Source organism: Myzus persicae, unplaced genomic scaffold, assembly GCF_001856785.1.
Source record: "Myzus persicae strain clone G006 unplaced genomic scaffold, MPER_G0061.0, whole genome shotgun sequence".
In the NCBI taxonomy this organism is placed as follows: domain Eukaryota; kingdom Metazoa; phylum Arthropoda; class Insecta; order Hemiptera; family Aphididae; genus Myzus; species Myzus persicae.
Window position 1 is genome coordinate 236,165 of NW_019103232.1, and position 24,809 is coordinate 260,973.

The 24,809-nt window shown below is 29.2% G+C and overlaps 1 protein-coding gene across 2 annotated transcripts; it reads right to left on the reverse strand.

Moving 5' to 3' along the window:
- Positions 1-2,033: 2,033 nt before the first annotated feature.
- Positions 2,034-16,582, reverse strand: LOC111034055 (hippocampus abundant transcript 1 protein-like). Of its 2 annotated transcripts, XM_022315081.1 has the most exons (9): positions 16,371-16,582; positions 16,086-16,308; positions 10,007-10,662; positions 7,211-7,577; positions 4,457-4,558; positions 4,218-4,355; positions 3,912-3,995; positions 3,669-3,825; positions 2,034-2,760 (listed from the first exon to the last, which is right to left on the reverse strand). In XM_022315081.1, exons 3-9 carry the CDS (start codon positions 10,598-10,600, stop codon positions 2,652-2,654), a joined length of 1,551 nt encoding a protein of 516 aa, XP_022170773.1. In that variant the 5' UTR covers positions 10,601-10,662; positions 16,086-16,308; positions 16,371-16,582; the 3' UTR covers positions 2,034-2,651. The 2 variants fall into 2 exon arrangements, with proteins under 2 accessions (XP_022170773.1, XP_022170772.1); XM_022315080.1 differs by having other exon boundaries at positions 16,086-16,582.
- Positions 16,583-24,809: the final 8,227 nt, after the last annotated feature.

Genomic DNA, 24,809 nt, shown 5'->3' on the forward strand with positions numbered 1-24,809 from the left:
AATTATTGACAATAAAGCTATGAGTTTAGGAATACTGATGTTGTAGACTGCAGTCTTTAATATTTGTTTTTAATGTACATTTTTTTAATTTGATTCTCAAAATTCATTTGCCCGCGGGCGCCCATGAACCCCTTCACATTTTTATTTTTAAATTTAAATTCTATTACATTTTTAATATTTTTTTTTTATTTTGATTCTTAAAATTCATTTGCCTGCGGGCGCCCATGCACCCCTTCCCATTATTATTTTTAAATTTAAATTCTATCTGATATTTTTAAAATTTTTTTTTTATTTTTTAAAGAATTCTGCAGTTCGATGTGACACTCGTCATCTTTTGNTCCATCATATTTTTTTATAATTTTTTTTATTTTGATTCTTAAAATTTATTAGCCCGCGGGCGCCTATATCTCCCTTCACATTTTTATGTTTAAATTTAAATTCTATCTGATATTTTTAAAATTTTTTTTTTATTTTTTAAAGAATTCTGCAGTTCGATGTGACACTCGTCATCTTTTGAATTTCCACTGCTTGAAAAACTTTATGTGGAAATCCTAGATTAAAGTAAGTAAAATAATGCTTCAAATAAGTTTTTTAAGTTGCTTAAACATATTTTGAACTAATATATTATAGTTAAAATATTTAGTTTGTACAGATGTTATAGATATTTAAATTTTTTCACATATTATTTCTTAAAAATAAAAACAAAAAATAAAATAAATGTTTTCAATTCAAAATTACGTATTTCAGTAGGTACTTGTAGTTATAGTGTATAATGTATTATGTAGAATATATAATTTATAATGTATAATTACCTTTATATTGTAGACAATTTAGCATAAATAAATAATGTTTGGCATAATTTTGATATAATTTTCCGGGTATATGTCAATTGCGCCAGAAATCACAGGTAAGGAAAAAAAAATTATGGGATTCAAAAAGGTTATACATCAACTGCGCCGGACGATATTTAGATCCAAAAAAGATTATACATTAATTGCGCCATCAATACTGAAGTTGAAAAATAAGCTGATTACACTCTAGGCGATTTGAACGTACTCGTCTGCGTTTATATTACAGACGGACGATTTAAAATCGCGACGTTTTAAACTGTACATACTATACGTTATCTATCTACATGCAATAAATTGGTCAAATCGGAATATCCGCTAATATAAATGAGATAACATGATAATATGACGGTACTATCAATATGTTTCAATTTGTGAAGTCGGTAAGTCACCATTACAAGAAATGAAATTTTAATACTTTTTGACAATTAATTCATATGTAATTTATCATCGTTTATTTATATGTATTTTAATTTTTTTAATTTTTTATATTTTTTAAATTACACTTTTTTTTATATGGCGCAAAAGACGTATACCATTTTCGTTTGGGATAAATCCACCGGCGCAAAAGATGTATAAATTTCAGGTAGTCTAGAAAAATCGGCGCAATTGACAAACACCGAATTTTCCAGTGACTGCTTGACAATGACTAATGAAAATAGCACACGTTCTATTTCAATAAAACCATATTAGTCATGACTGAAGACAAAAATGTTTTTTTTTTTGACTACGCTTTATCAGTGTTCGTGTTTTCCATAAAATATAAAGGTTTTCTTTTTGATTAGTCATAATAAAGCGACTTTAGTCGCTTTATAGCAGTTTTGCTTTACCAGTGTGCGGTCACCCATAGAGTTGTATCAAACAGGTTCTCGCATTCCTTTTATTCTTGGAGATAGTCACCTTTTTATCCGGCAGAAAGCAGTACGTTAAATTTAAAAACTTTAAATCAGGGGTAACCAACGTATGGCTGGCATCTTATTTACAAAAACCAAAATGTGCTTATTATTATTATGAATTAAAAAAATGTTTTTATTGTATCGACAAAAGAACAAAAAACATATAATAAAATAGAAATAAATAAATAAACGTTTCTATATAAGTTAAATATTTTTACGTTGTAATTACGTAAAATTGTATTACTTGCCTACTATTGTTCAACGATACCTAAATGATAACACACCAAAATACAAATATACCAATCAGCTATATTAAATTACTACCATGAAGACTAGAATATTCTAGTCTTCATGATTACTACATTAAATGACACACTATAATAATTATTTACAACCATTAACCATAGGTACATGTTAGTTTAGGTAGGTACCCGCATTGATAAAAAATATGAATAGGTATATAATATGATATATTACGAACCCCCAACATGTATGGTAATATCATTGATTAAGTTCACATAATATGTGTACTTAACCAATGGTATCATATTAGATTAACAGGCCCCCGTAATTTTACAAAAAATATTACAGTTAAAAGACACTGAATATTATAACCGAATCGACATGATTGAATTACATATAATAATGTTATAATACTCGATCTTGGCACTTATATTATTAATAAAGTGTACATTTGTACCTATATATTATGATGTTATATACAGTCAACAGATCGGTAGGAACTTTTGTTGAGTTATAGGGATGGAATGACAAAACAGCCGTATCGCGTTGACGAATAGTATTTATCTCGGATAGGTAAGTACCTACCAATTACTATTATTAGTTATTATTACTGATGACTCTCAACACTTTTCACCCCATCCATAAGCAATACAATCAACTGTTTTTATTTTATCGCACCATATTTAGTACCATTTGGGTCTTTCAAAATATCCGTTTGGGGTAATTCTTGGTACGATTCTCTGGTTTCCTTTCGGTGCTGCAGATAGAGCCACCTAAAATAAAACAACGAAATTAGTAATTATACGTCTTACATGTTATATGTATTATTATTTATTAAGATTTATAAAATTATAACTTATAACTTATAACCATAGTTGTCCTACAATAACGTTTTTCGAAAGACCGATATTATTTAATCTCCAGTTAGTTTCAATAACGATATAATAATGGATATTGGATGGATGCATCGATAACCATTATCCGCTACAATTTTATTTTGTCAACTAATTACAGTCTTCAGTCATCGAAGTAAAATGTATCCAAAAATGAATGAATGTATAATCCCAATGGAATAGAATTTTAGAATACAGTTATTATGTTGTTAATGTCTTACCTCTGCACCACCATAATGCTATATTATGCATTTATACATAATACAGGCATAATACACACAATTTCAACAATGTCACAATTTACAGAAAACGTATTGGGTATAAATTTGGTAAATTGTATTTCTAATTCTCATACTTATAATAATAATTCATAATTAAAAAAAAGCTGATCAATAAAATATGACAAAATTAAATAAAATGTCTTATACAGCCGAATTATACGTAGGTAAGTATAGAGGATGGCTTAAAGTGACTTAGGATATGGTCTGTTTCAGTGGCGTAGCTGAGGGGAAAGGCGATGGGTGGATGACCCACCTTCCCCCCTTGTAATTTTTTATTGGTAATGTTGTAATCACGATTATAGCCTTTATGGGTAATAAATAATATAATTCACTAATAGTATACGATATAATATTTAAATAGCTCATCCTCCCTCGAATAAGCTTAAGCTACGATACTGGCCTGTTTACAGATGATCGTAGGAATAATTCTAAATAAATTCATCATAATAATATTATGCGAATATATAAATAACAGATAATAGCTATATAATATAATTTTATACTTACAGATAGAGAAAAATGGTCGGGACCGTTATGGCCGCAGTGACTAAGAAATAAGCGCTAGGGAAGAAGTCCACTGTGGATTCGTACACGTAGCTATACAATGGACCACACAAAATGGGTATAACATTTTCCCCAATGCCTGTGACTGCGCTCACTTGGCCTACAAAAGAAAAACCACAGAGAAATTGTAAATCTGTAATATATGATAACAATATGTATGGGAATAGTATAGGCATCGATACTCACCGAGTTCTTGGGCCGGAATTATTTTGTTTACGATCGATTTCATGGAAATAATGGCCGGTCCTTGTAAGCAGTTCACAAGCGCCCCTGGAATCGAGATTTTTCGTTACATCATAATAATAATACTAGTTCAAATTTACAATATTGGAGGTACAATAATATTAATGATATTTCATACTAAAAATATATTATTATTGCTAATTGTAATGCGTAGGTAGTAATATTATAATATTATGCCGGCATTCGTATTCGCACCGATAACCGTTGACGTTACTGATTTATTTATTTTTTTTCGACACTGTCACTCACCTGAATAGAACACGACTACACTATTGGCGAATGCGAATATGAATTGCGATATCAATTTTCCAGTAGTGGCCACAGTACCAATCAACGCGTCGTCTACGCCAAACTTCCTGACCACGACCCCGAGAACAACAAATGTTCCTGTAGGACAAATGTTCAAAAAAAAAATTCGTAATTAAGTATACAATGCCAACCGAACTATATGCAATATTATACTGAAGTAAATTTTTAATGTCACTGACCCACAAGATTGATGCACATCGTGGTGGTTGAGTACACGCTGAATTGCACTTCATTCCAATTAAACTTGACTCGAGTAAACAAATACGCAACGCCTTTGTCACCTATAGAATTCCAACGAATTATTAATATGAGTACCTATAGGTTTAATAAGGTATTTAAATAAGTCACAAATTCTTAAGATTTGAAATTTCGAAATGATATTTAGATGCATTGTGAGTGCATATTTTTGCATAATGTTACACAAATATAAGCAATTATTTTTATTCAAATAAATTTAATCTTAATTTTAAAATTCATATGACGTGGCAAAATTACTTAATTTATTTAAATTATTTTATAATTAAATATTATATTACATGAATAATTTGAAACGTAATAATGAATAATGATACACATTACTAAATAATATTGTATAATACTTATATTAATAATGTGTAACATTGTAACATAGCTATTCAAATTAATATATGGAATTGAATTAATAAATAATATGTAAAACGTTTTATATAGCTACAAACAGGAAATTTGTTAATAGTGGTAATTATAAATATAATATATAAAACTAATAAATAATTAAAATAAAGTATTAATATTAAATATTAATACATTTTAATGTTTCAAATTATTTTAAATTTTAAAATACTTAAACTCGTTTTGATGACATAATTCATAGTTTATGGAAAATCATAATGATTTCAATTAGGGACTAAATGTATTTAGTTATTTAATTTTTAATATCTTGAAGGTGTTAGTCTTGTTCAAATATAACTGATGTTTGAAATTTAAGACACTTTGAGCTACGTCGTTTATAACACATTAATGAAAAAAAAAAATATAAAACAGATTTATGCGATTAATACAATATAGTCTATAGTCTTGCAGTACAAAAATTAAGGGCGGGGATTTAAGATAACTCGGGTCTTTGAAGCTGTTTTTTCATAGTAATACCTACATGTTTCGGTTTCACATGCCCGGCGGCATGCTACATGATGCTTGGTTACTAGGTGGCTGGTTCTCACCGTTACAGTTACGTTGCGCAATATGACTGCATTTCGGAGGGAAATAGGTACCTACTTAATCTAAATATATTTTGACCTTCAAATCCCCTATAAGTTGTTCGCAAACTAACATAAAATCTCAATAATACATAAACACAATAGTTTTTGTACACATTTCAAGTTCGAATTTTAGCAAAATTGGATAATATTTAAACACAAAATTATGATTTTATTTATTTTGTTGTACTTCAAAATATATTATTATTCGTATAGACTTGAAACTTTTCGTCACTACCTATAATATGTATTATTATCAGTTTATTATTTTTAAAATACATAAACTAAATTCTTAAGAAAAATAAATAAAAACTTTAAATTTAATGATATAAATGTGTCTAATAATAATTTAAATTGCAGAGTATTCAGGTTCTGGTCAGCAATAAGAATAAAAAATATGTTAGATAGGTAGATAGGTATTCTTTTATTTGTAAATAATCAAAATACGGCTTGTATAATTTCACTGATTGATGCGTGTTAATAATAATATACCTATACCTTTATTTCAGAATTTAATTTGTTTACCTATTAGGCAACTAAAAATAGCGGAATGTACACCTATCTAATGTACTTAGGTAATATGAATGAGAATAACAAACTTATATGAAATTACTTGTTATTACCTAATTATTATTTTCCCCTGGAGATTTAAAACGTCGGTTAAAAAAGAATCTCGTCGATTTTTTTAGTAAACTTAGACGATCAACGATGTATTATGAGCAATAATATTAATTATTATTATCTATTATTATTTATTTATAATATATGTATAGGCAGACATATAAAATGTTTGTTTTATCAGGATGACGAGTTTATGTGTAGATTCTGTTGAAGAGATCAAATCGATTTATTCATTAATAGTAAAAAAGAAATACTATTTGTTTATGTATATAATTATTTTCAATGTTACTCAAAAACAAGAAGAGTTGAGTATACCATAGTATCAATTAAATTCCGATAAAAATAAAAGTATATCAATATAATTGTTTAATTTCCAGGAAATATGTTATAACTATTATTCGGCGTGGCTATTCGACGTACAGAAGAACTGATTATATTTATATTAAATTATTAACACTTGTTATTTTATAATTGTTATAAGATAATATGTTTTATTTGAATAGGTTCAATCATCAGACGCAGTTCTTTGAATTTATTAAAAAAATATTTGAATGAATTATTTTCATGTTATTTATTCAGGTTTATTGTGTGGGTTTATCTATAATCTATGTTATTAAATATTTTTTTTTACTATTACCTATATTGTTACTCGAATATTATTATATTACTTATACAAAGTTGAATTTGATTTACCTGGAGTTATTGAATGTTAAACAGATGAGCACTACTAACTATTATTACAATTATTATGACCTGATGTGACGTGGTGGATGGCTTCAGTCACTAAAGTGTTCTGAAGTCAAGCATCAACTGGTGTCACTATAGTTCCCGGATGGGTGACCACCCAGCTTTTCACTGACAAATTCTAGCCAATATTTACAAGTGTTCTAATCCAATCGTATTCTCCCGCATAATAATAAACCTACTAAATATAACTTAGGCTAATGGCCTCAGATGTTGAAGCCTTATCAACTCAATAAAAATAAAAAATAACTTTTACGATACTGTCTATACTTACAACAAAATATTATTTAAAAAATCATTATACCTAAAAAATATATTAATAAATTAATGTACCTTGCAATGGACCCATGATTCCAGTTATGAGCAACGTCAGAGCGATAACTTTCATTCTTCTATTGTTTTTTTCCTTTTTGAATGTCACTTTGAACGCATCAATTATGTGATTCAAACTGAAAAAGAACTTGATACGATTCCAATAAGACCTTTCGTTTTTCTTACCCGAATTGAATTTTATTTGTTTTGTATCGTGAACAAAAATGTGAGCCATCCAAATGCTGATGCAACAGAGTATCAAAGCTATGATGTATACTCCTGTGAATCCAAGTTCACGATATAATATACCTGACAAACCAGTGCCTATAGGAAGACATAAGGCCATTGTTGCGTTTACAAGACCAACTCTTAAGGTTTTATTTTGTTCCTAAAAAAAGAGGTACATTATTAATGTATATTGATTTTAACTACATAACTAAATACTTAAAAAAAAACATTTTTTCAAAAAGAGTGTAAGGGTTCAATGGGAAGTATGTTGTTTTTTTTTAAAATTTTAAATCCAATTTTTTAAGAAAAAAATTATTTCTAAGAGTTTGGTTGTCCGTTTTTTTAAGTATAGTAGTTTTTAAGAACAATAGAAACATCTATATATTCAGTCTTCATTATTTATTTTTTTTAAATAATAACAGCTCTTTGAACGCATTGAGTTGACATAACTGATAACTGTAAAGAATATAATTTTTTTATTCAATTCGTTCATATTATTTTATTCTTTCCGTGGGTCGATCACAACATTTGTAGCAAGGACTAATGTGACGAATACATCAGAAGATAATGGGTGAATATCGAATGCGAAAATAAATTTGAACATATGAAGAATTATCAAGTACAATAGCCGAACTAGTAGAAGTTAGTTTAAAACAAAGTGATATCAAAATTATTTTTAAAAATAAGGAAAATAATAAAGTAAAAAATTATCGACCAATTCTTTTTTAATTAAAATTTTAAAATGTTGCAATATCAGTTGAAAAATTTTGAAGGAATGTAAAATTAGTAAACTAAATTTTCGTTTCTATAAATATGACCTTCGTGTAGTTAATAAAGGAATGTCGTAAGCAAAATAATTTATGCATTTCTTCAAGGAGATAATGATAGGTTACACCACCATGGAAAAATAATTGTGTGAAATCGATGGTTATAATGTTAAATAAACACTAAACAGTGTTTTACTAATTATATATATTATTACAATTACTAAGTTAAAGTTAGGTAAGTACACGATGTTTTTTGAAATAAGTTGATAGTCTATCTTAGAATATTATTTTTACCAAATAAATTTTTTGTCTTTATCTAACGAAAAGTGACATTAATGAACGAATTAGTAAACATTTTAGTTAGTACACTTTCACAACTCACAAGTGACTAAGACACATATTTTACTTCCTTCAGGTAATCAAAACAAACATAGTTATATTATTTAACTGTTATCATATCCTACTCGGGACTTAAGTGCATTTCTTGGATAGTCAAATTTAATATTATAAAATAATAATGTAGCATTGAACAAAATAATTTATTTCCAATTATTTATTACACAAGATAATTCTTATGTAATCTCTACAAGAAAATGAGTGGCCAACTTAAAAAATTATATGATGATCATGATACTCACAACACCAATAGTTAGCAATATTGTGAAAGTTGTGCAATATTATAAATTTATTAAGAAAACTAGGAAATTCGATGAATAACTTGTGTAAAGACATTAGAGTAGATACCTACTATATTTCAAATAACTGTTAGCAATAATAGATAATTATTTATGCAACTACATCTTAGTACTTAAAAAAAAAATGGTCATTGGTATAATAATATATGACTCTCTAAACTCTGAAGTAAGTATTCTTTAATTACTCAACAGAAATATATTTGCTTAGTAATCATTATTTAAATTTAAAAAAAATCAGATTATTGATTATGGATACCTAACAAATGCTTGTATGAATAACAAAAATTTAGTGACGTACACACGAGTACATAAGCCATAAGGTATACAATATAAATTAAATGACATATTATGTATCAATAAATTAATGTCAAATTCTTTACAAACCAATAATAATCAATAAGTATCAAAACTGCCCAACACCCAACTTCTGATCGAATGTGGCTTTTTTTATTGGAATTCCAGTTCTTATGTTTATTATTTTCTATTTTCATTAAATAAACTGATTTTTGGCACATCTAAGACAATAATACATTCAAAAGTATAGATGTAGTAAAGATGTAACTGCAATTGAAGGCGTTCGTGTAAAACAAGACAACTCCGACCACCTGTTTAGGAAATATAATGTAACTGGAGCTGTTTGGTTTTTTTCAGTTCAAAAAAACCAGATAACGTCGAGATTTTTTTAGTCTCTTGAAATTTTTTGAAAAATGGAGTTGCCTCTTTTTTATACTAATCGCTTCAATTTTTATCAGCGCGACGAATATATTGGTCTTACAATGGTGTGTGTTTTTTTTACTTATTTTAGTGTTGTGTCTTAAGGGTGTACCTTGGGAGAAGTAAAAATGTTTCGGTTTTCAACTTTGGCTGTGGTTTTTGGTAGAAACGCGGTTTATAACAAACAAACCATCAAAATATGTCCTAATCATAAATATGTACTAAAAACCCAAAATATGCTTTAAAATGTCAACAAAATCATAAATCGTATTTTGTTGATACCTACTTGTTTAACATACAAAACAAATATGAGATCACCCGGGATAAATATGCAATAATATATTATGTAATTTATTATTAGATATAATTGTGCTTTTCTAGAAAATGTAATCCAAAAAGCCGTAGCCGCTTACCGTGCTGTGGTCGCCCACGTACGAGAACACGGCCATGTACATGACCGTCCAGTAACCGGTGACCGCGATCGGCAGCGACTGCCACAGGCCCGTCAAGTTCATGGGCAGTTCGTCGAAGAAGTAGACGCACACCAGCAGGCCCAAGTTCCTGACCACCTCTCCGTAGACGGGCAGCAGCATGCACGGCCGCCGTAAACGGTTCCGGTCGCTCCACGAGCCCAGGAACAGCACGAAGACGGCGGGCACGCTGCTCTGCAATATCGTCTGCCAGATGAGCATATCCGCGACCAGCTTCTGCACGGTGATCTCGCTGTCGGTGAGCATGCTGGAGTTCTTGTCCTTGTTCTCCAGGTCGTCGCACACTTCCGTACTCAGTTTCAGGTCCACCCGGCACGCCTTCTGGATGTTGAGGTTCTGGTTGGCCAGTATGACCAGTATAGACGCTATCAGGTACGGGAACAACATCGGTTCGACGGTTATGTTCCGTAACAGCATTTGGCGCAGCGGTTCCTTGTCGCCGCCACTCTTCGGCGGTTCCATCGCGAGACGATCTGTCTTCGTCGCCGGTACGTCGTTATTCGCGTCTCCGTTCATCGCTGTGTGACGCTTTTGATATTATTGTGGTTTTTGGTGGTGGTGTTGGAATCGTTCCATGCCTTATAAGAAAATAAAATACATATAATATTTTTGAATCCATAATAGCTTATTTTTCAGAATGTGTTGCTATTTATAAATCAAAGCGTATTTAAATCATTTGAAAAATGATAAGTCAATATTTATTTTTATATCATAATTTATAATGTGTGCTAATAGGTGGCTCAAATAGTGTACCTGATAATAAGGTGGTGTTTGATTTATCGATATGGCTATAATAAAAAATTATCATGACTGTGTGCGAGTTCTGAAAGAACTTATGCCTACCTATTCAGTTGTACAACTTATAATTGATGCCAGTATTTTATCAGACATTCAGACCGCCAATGTAAGTTTGTTATAAAATTAAAAAAAAAAATACATTAATCATTCAGTATAGGTGATTTAGAAATCTTTGGTATCAAATACTTATTTGGTAAAAATAATAAAACGAAAGAAGCAGTAGAACTTAATGTAAAATTCTTTATTATTTTTTGGGTTAACATAACATCTACGAGCTGCAGTTACCATTGATTTTTTAATTATTCATAAAGCATTTTTCCATACTAGGTACATAGAGTCGTAAATCTTTGTAGATCGTTTTTAATATATATTATTAATACTTGATAAGACATTACTAATTAATGTATCATTAAAATAATTTGATTTGAACTAATCATCACACATTAACTTATGAATTTAATGATTAAATAATTAAAGCCAAAAGACATATTTCTTTTAAGTACTTATTAAAAAAGAAAAATCAATTGAGATAAAAAAAATCTGACTTCTGTATTTATTGGTTCTATAAATTTTGATTAAGATTTGTGTAACAAAAATAGTTTAGTTATTCCGTAATAATATAATATAATACTTTATAAGTTATAATATTTAGAGTTAAGTATTTAAATTTATTATTTTTTAATAAATTAATAATAATGATTTTAAAAATTTGAATACCTACACAATTTTATAATTGTCGAGGATACCCAATTTTAAAACTATTTAGAACAGGCCGTGTTTCAACACACTTGCAATTTCATTTTCGATAATATGTAAGGCTCACAGAACAAATTATTCAAAGTACTCCACCTTGTTTGTCCTAGTAAATAACTTAGGCTTTAACTAATTGAAAAAATCCGATATTTGCTATCTGTAATCAGTGGTGGATTCAAGAGCAGGGTGGTCACAATATAAATAGTAAATATAAATGACTTCATTAAAAAAAATCTCTTCCAAATTTGTCATGCACAGATATAAATACAATAAAAATTAAATTTATCAACTGTGATATGGAATGGTTGAAAAATATTCTCAATGTAGTGTTGTGCTTTGATGCTTTACCAGAAAAAAATGTCAACTTAACTGAAAATATGTATTATAATTTATAATCCACACAATAAAAAAAAAAAAAAACCATTTAGCAATAAAAATTATGGTCTATATTGTGCAATTAATTTTAGCCTTAAATTGTGAAGGAAAATGAGTGCCATTAAATTCAAATTTAGTTTTAACTTAAAATCTAAAAACTAAAATAAAATTGGTCAAAAACCAATATTTTTGTAGAGCTGACATTTATTTTTCATTAAAAAAATAAATCCGGTAGAATATACGTGTTTATATCACTTGAAAATTAATTCAGCATTTTTTTTAATCTTTCCCTGTTTATTCAAAAATATATAGATCAATCCCCGGGAATCGTGAATATAAAAATCAAACTTCGAACAAGTAGTTCATTAATTATTAGTTATAAGACAGCAATTAAAGTGTTGATAAGCGGAGTAACAGGGCCAACATTTGGAAGGGTGTCTGTATATCACTCCACTCAGCTCATCTAAATTTCAAATTTAAATACACATAAGTTTTAAGTTTTGTAACAAATAAGCTATGGTCCAAAATTTAATTTTTATACGTCAAGTTACATGAAAAATTGATAAATTGAATAATGAATTATAATTTGTTTAGAAAAATTTGGTTTTTTAACGATTTAACATTATTTTTGAAAAAATATTTTCAAAAGCGTTGATTGTTTTTAAAATAACGAGTGTGTTACATCACATGGATCACCCGGTACATGAGACCCTGGTTTTCAATATAATATTATAGTTTAATGTTTTTAATTTTATTTCAAACTTTATTGTAAGCTACTAGCCTAGTACCTATATAGGCTATTGTATAATTATTAAAAAAAATTTAATTATAGTATATTGCGGCGATAATCAATCCTGGTCACTTTCAGAATTTGATAGAATGTTTCGAGGTAAACGTGATTTGAGTCCACCACGAGATTGGATTTTGTTTCATTTGTAATGGAGTGACGTCCTTTTATTAGGTTTCGATTTTTTTTTACATTTTTTACTAGTTATTAATCCAGATCCTAGGTTAAAATGTATCTATGGTATTCATACATTTATGTTGTTGTGTAATTGTTTATTATGCATACGTCAAGAGGGTTTTAAACATATTCTTAGGAATTTCTTTTGAAAAATAGGTATGTTGTTTGTAAACTTTTGTTTATGACGCTGCATTTCATATTTACACTATGAGTAAATGATAGTTTAGTGTACTCACTAGTCATATTATCAAGGTGAAAAATATTTAACAGATACGGTGTATGGTTTACTAAATAGGGTATAGGATTTTTATCCGGTTTAGATCTTATTATTAATGTGAGTTTTCCAGATTGGTTAGCAATTACACTATACTATAATATGATATTATGATGTATGAGTTATGTGAAATAATAGTGCAATTAAGTCTCTCAAGCCTTGGTGACAAAACAAACGGAATGGTTGATGCAATAAATTAATAAATATCTATTAAGGACAATAGTAAATTCCTCTGTATGAAGTTGCAAAAAAATCTAAGTAGGTAGTAAAAAGCTATTTGATCTAATATTTATATAGTGACGAATTGACATTTTTTATTGGATTTATCGATATTTACATTCGAAGTATTATAAATTATAATACACCCATAAATCGGAATTTTGTAATTTAATACAATGTGGTACATTTGTATGTACAAAATAATAATTTCATTACCTAATTTTAACTACATCCCCAAAGAATAGTATGCTGAAATCAAATTTTCTGAAACAAGTCCTAATATTTAAACTATTAAATTGTTCACAACATTTTATATATTTTTCTTATCAAAAAACAGGAAATAAAATAAATATTTTGTTGGTAATATCTGAAAAAGAGGCAATAGGTACGTAAAGAATACCTCAGAAAAGGCAATTTTTGTTTTACTGTTTATTACTAAGTAGCGTACTATACTATAATATACTATTGCGTATACTACTTAAATATAGGTATACACCGTATTATGCTTAATTTCTAACTATATTTATACTTATTCTGAATCGTTTTAATTGTTATAATGTTGAATAGTGGTCAATGGTCATTGATAAAAAATAATAAGTAGGTATTCGTATTCCTAAAACGTAATAGCTGGTAGAACAACTAATTAATTAATATATAAGATATGCCATGGAAAATACAATTTTCTAGCCTTAATGCCTGAACTATTAAAGTATTATTTTTAAGCATGTATAAGAAACCATAATTACCATCATTTTACCTATATAATGAGCGAATTTTATTATGTAAAATATATTAAATAATTATTAATGATGCAACAAGTTAATTTGAACACCCCGAAATATCCTTTTGGCCTTTTTTATCAATTAATGGCAATGATTTTAATTTTTATGGATGTTATTTTTCACTGTTAATATTGCTGTATTCTTACGTTTAGATTGTTTAGATTACCCAAACCTTATTAGTCTATTGCTACTACTGTTATTGACTTTTATAGTTCAAAAAATATAATTATTACTATCATTAGTGCTTCGTGGTTATGTGAGTGGATGAGCATTAACAAAATAATATTTATCTATTTAATAGATAATATATTGGTTATTTGTAGTAACTATAGTTTGTATTTTTACACGTATTTGAACAGTCAAGCGACCCTCCCTAACAAAAATAGTTGCATTTACTTTATATTAATTGTATTAATACATTTTATATTGTTAGTTATAGGAATACCCACTACTAAGTTTTGAAAGTCTAGTGGAAAAACAACATATTTAATGAGCAGTATGTAATAATAAGCTAAATCTGGGGATCAATTTTTTTTCTTAGTCATACAGTCGTATCTTGTAATTGGTTATCTGTAGTTCTATAAAAATTCTATTGAAATTAATGGAGTACTGATACTACATAGCGTTAAATGTGGTTGTTGGCCCATCCAAAGATGGAGAGGGGGGAGATAGTTTTTTTCTCATTACAGTTTGCTTTGCGCTGCAGTTTCACTAGTCCTGAGAGAAAAAACCGCCCATTACCCATAACCGAGAACGTTGCAAGTAGCGATTTATAAGAATTATAGACTAACAATATTGTCAGTGAAGAATATAAACATTTAAACATTACCACATTGGTAAAGCGTATTTATTGTATGAAATTAAGAATGAAGGTAGAAATACACTAAAAAGAAAATTGTGTTATATTACATGTACACAAAAATATGAGTACTGATTCATTAAGCCAAACATGATACGAGTTTATATTATTATCATTATTGATACCTAATTGATCGGGTCAACCACATATTTGAATATTTAATTTTGATTATATACCAGTAATACTAGCTGGAATTACATAGGTAGGCGTAAGGTGAAACATAACTATAGTCTATATTATAATATTATAGGCATGTCAATCTATCGAAACTTGAAACTATGGTGCCCATACATTTTCGCGGTCGTAAACTGAAATCAAACAGTATCGAATATTGACGAACGTTACATAATAAGAAAGGATTTCAGGATTATCTACTCCGTTGAATATTGATCATTACCTGACCGAGGTCCGAGAGTGACGGGAGTGGGACGTGATTTAGACTTTTTGATGATCGGAGTATTTTTGCGCAAGTTGTGAGGAGGGGTATACCGCTTTGGTCACGCCCAACAGAAAAAATATCTTCATCTTGGACAGACCACACAGATAATAGTCCTTAGTATTTATGTCATACGTATGTATCATGTGAAAGGTAAAATATTATTGTAGGTTAGTTTGCGAATATAACGTAAACAACGCGTGAAACGTTTCTGCAGTTGAAGAATCGTTGTTTTGATACAGATATCCTAAATTTCACACGCATACACACACACACACACACACACACACACGCCTACTTTATATTGTAATGCTATTGTAGGTTTATAATAATCGGTAGCTCACTTTTCGAAAGAAATGTGTAAATTGTGTTGTCAATAACAGTGGTTCATAACGTCGTTGGCACATTACCAAATTAGTAATCGTGTACTGTGTACAGTGTGATAAATGTTAAATAAATACCATATAAATAGGTTCCATAATAAATACAATTACGCAAAAATTAAATAATCTAAAAATATAAAGACGACATAGGTACTTACAGCCACAGCAGTAGTAGGACCCGAAGCGAGAGGACGCAACAAATGAAGATCGTGATCCCAGACGATAGGCAGTTTCAGTGAAAATTCACACGCACGATACGATAAATTATTATCATTAAAAAACAATACCGCTCTCCGTCGTCAGATGATGAAAACCACTGCGTCCGGTCGTCGGGCTGATGATGATGCGACTGCGTGTAGCTGGGCGGCTGTATAATATTACCTTAAAAATGTTGCACGCGATGTTGTTACCCGGTATCACGCGCGTGGTTAGTTCGTACCTACCTAGTACCTACCTACCTAATACCGTGTCCAGTGAACCCGGCTAGCTGCTGCAAACTGGTTATAAATCTCGATATTATGCCGCCGTCTATACACACGTGAGGCGTGCGTAGGTATACGCGTGGTTTTATACTGTATACCTAGATACCACTAAATAATTCTTATATTATGAGACATGCACGTCAAACTCGGGCCGGTCGTTACAGTTTGGTCGAAATTATAATACGATATCATTTAAATATCGAGAAAAAAACCGACTGAAGAAACATAGATTGTATTAACGTCCTTATCTGGGGTTTGATTGCAGGTCAATATTTAGATAGTTAACTGTACGTACTTAATAACATTAAAAACGTTGAGCTGTATGCTACATTATCGGCACTAATTTAATGGTTCCCGAATTCCCGATCTTCCGTATAATAATTATGTATCAGAGTACCAGTCGGATAATCAGTAGACACTAAACTGCAGTAATCACTTATGAAAATGACAGAACAATAATCATAAATTCATAATATTATAGATCTCTCGGTCTGTGAGGCTGACATCACAGAACACAGCTGGGTCCACGGTGAAAAAAACGAGTACTTACCAAGACTTATTTATTGTTAAGTAAGGCGTAGGGTATGTAGCCTGATTTTAGAACTGAGACAAGTATTTGTATGAGCCAGCAGTTCTCAACATTTTTAGTTGTGCGGACCACTAATTATATGAAATAAACCTTGCGGCTTACTTACCGAATAATTATAATATACAGGTATAAAATATAAGCACACGCACAAATTAGACGATACAAAAAATAACTTATAAAGACGTGTATAAAATCAAATATCAATCTCGATGTTTCTGCCAATCAAAATATGTTGATCCTTGACTTAGATTCTCTATCAGCGTCCGAGGTTCAGTACTACTTTTCTCGCGGCACACAAGTTGGCTCAGGCCTATGGTTGGGATTTTGGGAACCACTGGTATAAGCCATACAATAAGGTATTAATTTACCTCGTTTTGATAAACGAATTAACATATTTTAAAATCTCGTTCGGTGTATAATCTATACTTTATTACTTATCTATAAATCTATATGCTAAAATATTAAATTGCAAACTAGAAGCTTCTTTTTTGTGTTTAACACGATAAGTATTATCATAAGTACATATCAAGAAAAGTACCTACTTAACGGATTTTTGTACAGTTTTCACCAATCGTTGGTCATCGCATCACTTGAGAACGGTTGGACCTCATTTTTTTTTTTAATGCTCATAATTGTTCGTATAAGGTTTAATGGGAAAAAAGATCCCCAAAAGTTTCTCAGAAAATCGAAAAATTATGGAAAAATTGTAAATGATTTTTATTTTTTGATTGACTGACTAATCAACGTAGAGCCTAAACTATGATAGCCGGAGACTTGACATTTTCATGGTACCTTCGTATTACACGGTTGGTGTGTACTTAGAATTTTACAAAATTATTAAAATTCACACAGGGGATTTGCGATTTTTAATGGCAAAATTGTTTTTGTTTAAAATTGGTTGTCAATGGTTACATTTTACAAATTATTTGTTTAATAAGTACAATATTAAATTATATATATATAATATATTATATTATATTATTATATATATATATATATATATTAATATTTATTGTCACGTCGACATGATTGTTTCTGCTCACAGTGACTTATTATCCATTCAAAAAAATAAACGTTAAGTAACTACACTACACTACAATTAGTGTTGAATGTACTTTATCATTGAGTAAGCGAGTAAGTCACAGTAATAGTAATGTAAGTGTTCAATTTTAATTAAACGATAAATGATCGTAAATATACGAAAAACGATTCGGATCGAAGACGGTCTGTCAGCCTATATTAATAAGCATAATATTTTAAGTATATATTTATATGGCTGCAATGGAAATTAATTTTATTTAATGGTTCTGTATCAAATGTCATAGAGGAGGATGAACTCTGCTCGGATTTTTCTAGAACGTTGCAATCCATTTTTATAAAATGGACCGAAACGCACGGTAATAGTATATTGTGAGGCAAGGACGGGAAAGTGAGCTATTTCAGTTTAATCTAACCACATGTGAGGGCCGCATTTCACCCAAGACTCAATTACCTACCAGCATGAGCCACACATTTTTTTAAATCTTTATTTATTTTTTTTTTAAGTTCATCGATTACGGCAAACTAGCCGCTGTAATGTAAGGATCTGTGCAACAACCAGACTACTCCACGAAAACCATTTGATGAAAGAAAAATGTTTACGCGTCATGCAAGGCGGTTATAATGTGAATGTAAGATGTAACCGAAAGTGTATGTTTTGTAAGGACCGTGGTACAGATTTCAGTGTCTGGTTGTGCAGGGGATACGCACAGAACTTTTTGCGGTTTTTATTTTACCACCCGGCACTATATGGATTCTCACTTTACCGCCCGCTGGACTGAAAAAGATCGCTTTCCAACGCTTCAACCGTCATCGAAAACAAAACTTTCGGTGTGGACATGACAAAAAATGTATTTCATGGCATCAAAACTAATAAAGCGGGTAAGTGGATGTACGGTAGTTTGCAGGTAACCAAGTAAGTCAATGTAATGGATGGTGTTAAATTTTAATTCAATGATATGAAATCAGTGAATACATAAAACGATTCTGAGCGAATATGAGCTTGTCAGTCTGTAATATTACTCATTATATTTGATGATTGAAGTCATTTATTTTACTATAAGGTTTAGGTATTAGTTATACAGTAGGTTAAAATACATTTGAAAAGTCAAATAATAATATTTAAATAATAAAATATAATAATATACTCTAAGTTCCAAGTATCCACGAATACAATTTTTAAATTACAACAAATTAACTAAAATCGTTATTCTTGTTTTAAATATGTAATTACATCAAAATTTAAATTCAAATAACTATTAAAAAAACTGTGTTAATATATTTTTTAAATTTTTTTCTACAAAATTAACTAGTTGCGTGCACCTTTATGTTGTATAATGCATAAATATTACAAATAATAAATAGGTTAAGTAAACATATATGTTGCAATATTTAGTATTAATTTTGACAATATTTGAAATGTAAACGCCCATCAAAAGTTATTGTGGATTAAGGATTTACTATCAATTTTTTTTTTAATTTCTACTAACAACAACTTATTAGGAACCTTGTATTACATGTTCAAGGTTTTTGATCGAGCGAAAATTTGTTTATCGATATTAATTGTAAAAAAACCAATAATAATCGAAAATTTCGAAAATAAATAGCTCAACAACAGTTAAATGTTATATCGTATAGACAATTCTATTATAATATACATCCAGTGAATGTTTCATTTATCTACAGTCATTTGTTTTAGAGTTACACCTAAAATCAAAATCGATTTTTAGTAAAAGTTCCCGTTTATTTTTAATTTTTTGTTTGTTTTTCAAGGCGCTTTTGAAAACTCCTGAAAATTTTAAACTTTTACCTCCCGAACGCACCAACTAGATTCACTTTGCCACCAGAAAAGATACTGAAGTTGAAAATCGAAGCATGTTTTGACTTCTTATCGTGTGCATAGACACAAAAAAAACACACACATTGCTCCGCTCAGAATCTAAAATTCATACATAAAAAAAAATGTCTAACTAATTTTTAAATTTTGAATTTATTAAAACATGTATCTTTAAGGAGCAACACTTTATTCTATTATTGTTTACAGGCAAGTTGTCTGAATCCAATATAAATATATAATTTTATAATATTATAACGCTATTAAATATTAAGTAAGGGAACAATATAATAATATAATAACACTAAAATATAAGCTTGTGTGACGTATGAAATCGAATACATGGACCAGAAACTTATTCAAACTTCAGTCACAACATTTTGATAATTTAAATAAATACCTACAAATAAAATCAATATTATCATTTGTATTCCTCCAATTGAAGATTGTGATAATGTCTATAATATTAAAAATAGGAAAATTACGGAATCATGATTTATTCTGTTCATTATATCATTTTCTTGTAATTTTTTCTAATTTATTATTAAAAATTAATCTACAAATGTATGAATAAATAATATTATACTACCAAATCTGGTCATACAAGTTTATGTGACAGAATTTGGTGATTCGATCGTTTTGTCTTTAGTTTAAGAGGACACCACACCTGCATGGCTGCATGTGTTGTCTCCTTCTTACAAATTCGTAACAAGGCAAATTTATGCTCAGCAGATCACGTTTAATTCTGTTAGTTTCAGAATTAGAGTGAATTTACATTTTACAACTAGGTGGTAAAAACATTATCTGTGTTATATTGGTTTTTTAAGATGGTTCAATTTTTATGTAAGTCATGAGCATATTTAGTTTACCCTATATTGTATACTCATAATTTGCTAAAAGATTGATCTATCGTAAAAAGCGAACATAGTAACACAGATAATGTTCTTACCATTAAGTTTTATGATTGGTCGATTCATTCTAATTTTTAAACTTTGCCATATCACTTGTTTGTAAGACGAAGACAACACATGCGGTTGTGTGATCTTCGTAATATCACCAGTTACAATACATTATGTCCGGTTTTAACTTTTTATTGAAATTAAGTTCAAACACTTTTAATTAGTTTATTACATATCTATTTTATTATATTGGATGTTGACTTATATGATATCGTAGCTTATTTTTTTTTACGAATTTCTATGTAGGCATACCTAATTTTTTCTATTTCATAGAATGCTTTGAGTGTGTTGAGTTTAAAACTTAAGATCATACATACTACATAAACAAGTACATAGTATATAGAATATCTTGGATCTTGGTTACAATCTTTTTTCGGATTTATAAATTATTAATATTTTTTTTTAAATAGGGATCTTATGTACCTTTGCGGACATACGGTGGTACGCGTATCGTACCGCAACAGTGAGTGCTATATGCACAGAAACAAGTTCCGGTACGATATTTCATATTGTGTGCCAAGTCAGTATGCAAGCTACAACGGTACAATGTACCACACAAATAAAATGTTGGGTATCGCTACTGTACCGCTTACAGTGGGAAGTGAGCCCTTTTCCTATAATATGAACTAATAAAATATTAAATTATAAAGTATAATAATTATATAATTATATAATAATAAATAAAAAATAAAAAATGATAATATTATATTATTATTATTATTATTATTATTATTACAATATTTAATTTTAAAAAAGTCTGTTTTTATTTCAAAACATAATTATTGCATAATGATGAGCTGCAGAGTCTACGACCCTTCATCCTCTCTGCAACACACAAGTATAATACATTACTAATACAAAAATAAGGCAACTTTAACGAATCACATTAAACAATAATTAGAACATTCATTAATTTATTCTTATTCTAATTTTAAAATGGAAATATTTAATGTCTAAATTGGACGGTTAAATCAGGCGCGTCACGCTAGCACCCACGAATGTTTGAAATTCAACTCAAAAACCACATCGATAATTGTTATACAATTAGTACACATTTTTAACCATGATTCCAAAATGTGTTCACCCCTCCCCACTTCCGTCAATCGTAAAATCCAAAATCGATTTGCATTCAGCTTCCAACGTCAAGCACCCGGTGAAATCAGCAATTCATCACCTAATCACAAAAACTTGCTATTTTTGTAACCCGTAATCTGCATTTTTCCTTATTATCATTATAATATTGTCTAAAAATTCATTGTTGCAACTTGAAACCCTCTACAATATTGTTCTATACTCTTGATAGTAGTTATAGACCTTACTTATTTAAATTTTTAACAATTCTCAGAGCTATTTACAGTTTTTAAATAATAGTTTATAGATGGATAATTATTATTAAAACATATAACAGTAATAATGAAATTCCAATAAAGTTTCAATTTTAGGGGTCTATTCAAATTTAAAGTGAGCTTATAACTTTATAGCCCCTTATCTGCCCACTTTTAATCATACTCTGGTTCTAGTATGAACTAACTACGTATGAGGATACTTCTATTAAAATTTCAAACCTCAGCTACAAAAAGGGAGTAAGTGGATGTCGCTCTGCTGTACATTAGATGTCTAGAAAGTAGCTGTAATGGATGGTATTAAATTTGAATTTAATGATAAAATATAATTGAATACGAAAAATGACTCAGAGGAGAGACGGCAAGTCTAGGATATTTGATATTGTTACTACTTATTATTAATATGGTAGCCCGGTAGCCGGTAGGTTGAATTATATATTATTCATAATATTATTCTTAAACTATCAGTGATGCAGAAAAAATATTAGACATACTTATATAAAATTGACTGTTTTGGAACCAAATTACAATAAAATGACAAACGTCAATCTTTGTGTTAATATGTAATTTTGTCCAAATTTGAACTTAAAATGTCTATAAAAAATAACTGTACTGTAGATTTTTTAGTTACGAAAAAGTGAAGCCTTGTTTTAAATTTTCAATCTTTTAAAACAAAAATTAAAAATTGTATAAATGTTTAACTACAAAAATCATTTTTAAATTTTCGATTTGATAAATGTTATCAAAATTTGAACTATAAATGATTATAAAAAAATCTTGTACATGTATTTTTAATATTTCTCAACTGCTAAGGAAATAATATACCGAAATTCTTGTATTACAATTCATGCTTTTTGACTCAACCAATACAATTTTATTGACATTTATTGAAAAAAATGCAAAAAACGAAAATTGAAAATATCCGTCAACTGCTTAAAACAAGTTAAATATTTTGAAAATGCTATCAATTATAATATGAATTGATAAAATAAAAATGTGGTGAACATTTCAAGTATCTACGGTTATTAGTTTTACAATTAAAAGATACTAGAGGAATTATTGCTTTTGCCAAAAACCAGTTGTACGTGAAAATTCCATGTTTTCTAAAATTTCTTATTATTTTCCCCATCATTTTGAAAATTGCTGAGAATTTTTATTCTAGATTTCCCTAAAACACCAACTTGTTTCACTCACCTTTCTAAACATATATTTATTGTTGAAAATTAAAGCTTTTCCACTGTAAAACGTAATGAATTTTATAAGCTGGACATTTGTGTTGCCCAGAGAAAATATTTTGTCACCTAGTTGACTGTATTTTTGAAGACTAATAGCGACACATAAATACACAATTATATATTTTTTTATTATCTTTATCTATATACTATTTACTTCTAGTATTAAGATTTATTTCTAATGACTATGAGAGATGAGCTTGAAATAATTACCTACTATAAATTATAATTTACTATTTGTGTTAAGAAAAAAATTTTTTTGTCCCAATAAAAATATTTTAAAACATGCACTGAGAAAACGTGTACACATACACAAAATAAGAACCAAAAATAGTAAATTTTTTTTTTAATTCGGATACGTAACAAATATCTGGTATAATGGTGTATAATAACCTGATTCTCTATATTCCTTAAAATGTACCTTCAACTGTAGTAATATATTATATTTTCTAAGATAATTATCTTCGTCTCTCTACTTGTAAGATAGTACATAGTATAATCATGGGAACTCGCAGGGGGATGTGGAGAGAAGGGCATAGTCCCCTCCTCTATTTTATTTATTATTAATTGATTTATCGCATGTAAAAACAAAAACATGGTATGTGCTATTTTATCAGAGATTTTTGACTTTGCCCCACCCCCCTTCCTGCCACCTGATTTATATCAGACGCTCTTGAGGACATTGTCATTGCCAGCCTTCATAAATGATTCATCGCTCACCAGGTCCCGGGTTCACATTATATTTTCACCATTCAAATTTTTATTCCGGGATTAATTATTACCAGAGATAGTGTGTAAACGGGCGATTAATTGTCCCATTATATTGACTTCTATATCAGAGTGAAACATTGTGATTACTCCATATTTAATTATAATTGGTTATTATAATATACATATTATAATAACTGTTTTGTACATTTGTATCTGATACAAAATAAAAAACACCTTTGAGAAACAATACTTTTATCTTATCGGATTTTTTTTTAAATATATATTTCAGGGGAGATTGTAAATTCCGTCGATTTACGGTTAGTCGATTTTAGGGTTGGATTTATAACATGTAAATTTAACCGACACTTTTTTTTTTACCTGAAAAAAAAATGTAAATTACACCGGTACTTTTTTTTGACCTGAAACAGGTAAGCTCCAACGATGATTAAATCCACAGATTACAAATAATTTTAGTATAGCTACACATCAACTTTTATTTATCAGCAAATTTGACAAAGTTTGGATTCGCAGGTTTGGATTTGGTTTTATGTCTTACAAACAAATACTCTTAAAGTCTAGTGAAGAAAAGTGGTGGTGTGAAAACAAAAAGTGTACCACCGTCTTATAAACGATTAATTCTGAAAAAAATCGAACTTTCCAACGAATTATTAGCTTAATTAAAATTTTTTTTCAT

Excerpts from the sequence above, each read along its gene's own strand:
- LOC111034055 (XM_022315081.1), bottom strand. The coding sequence starts at position 10,600 with ATGAACGGAGACGCGAATAACGACGTACCGGCGACGAAGACAGATCGT. Across the intron at positions 3,996-4,217 it reads TGTAGTCGTGTTCTATTCAG|GGGCGCTTGTGAACTGCTTA; the intron begins GTGAGTGACAGT and ends TCTCGATTCCAG. Across the intron at positions 3,826-3,911 it reads AATTCCGGCCCAAGAACTCG|GCCAAGTGAGCGCAGTCACA; the intron begins GTGAGTATCGAT and ends TTTCTTTTGTAG.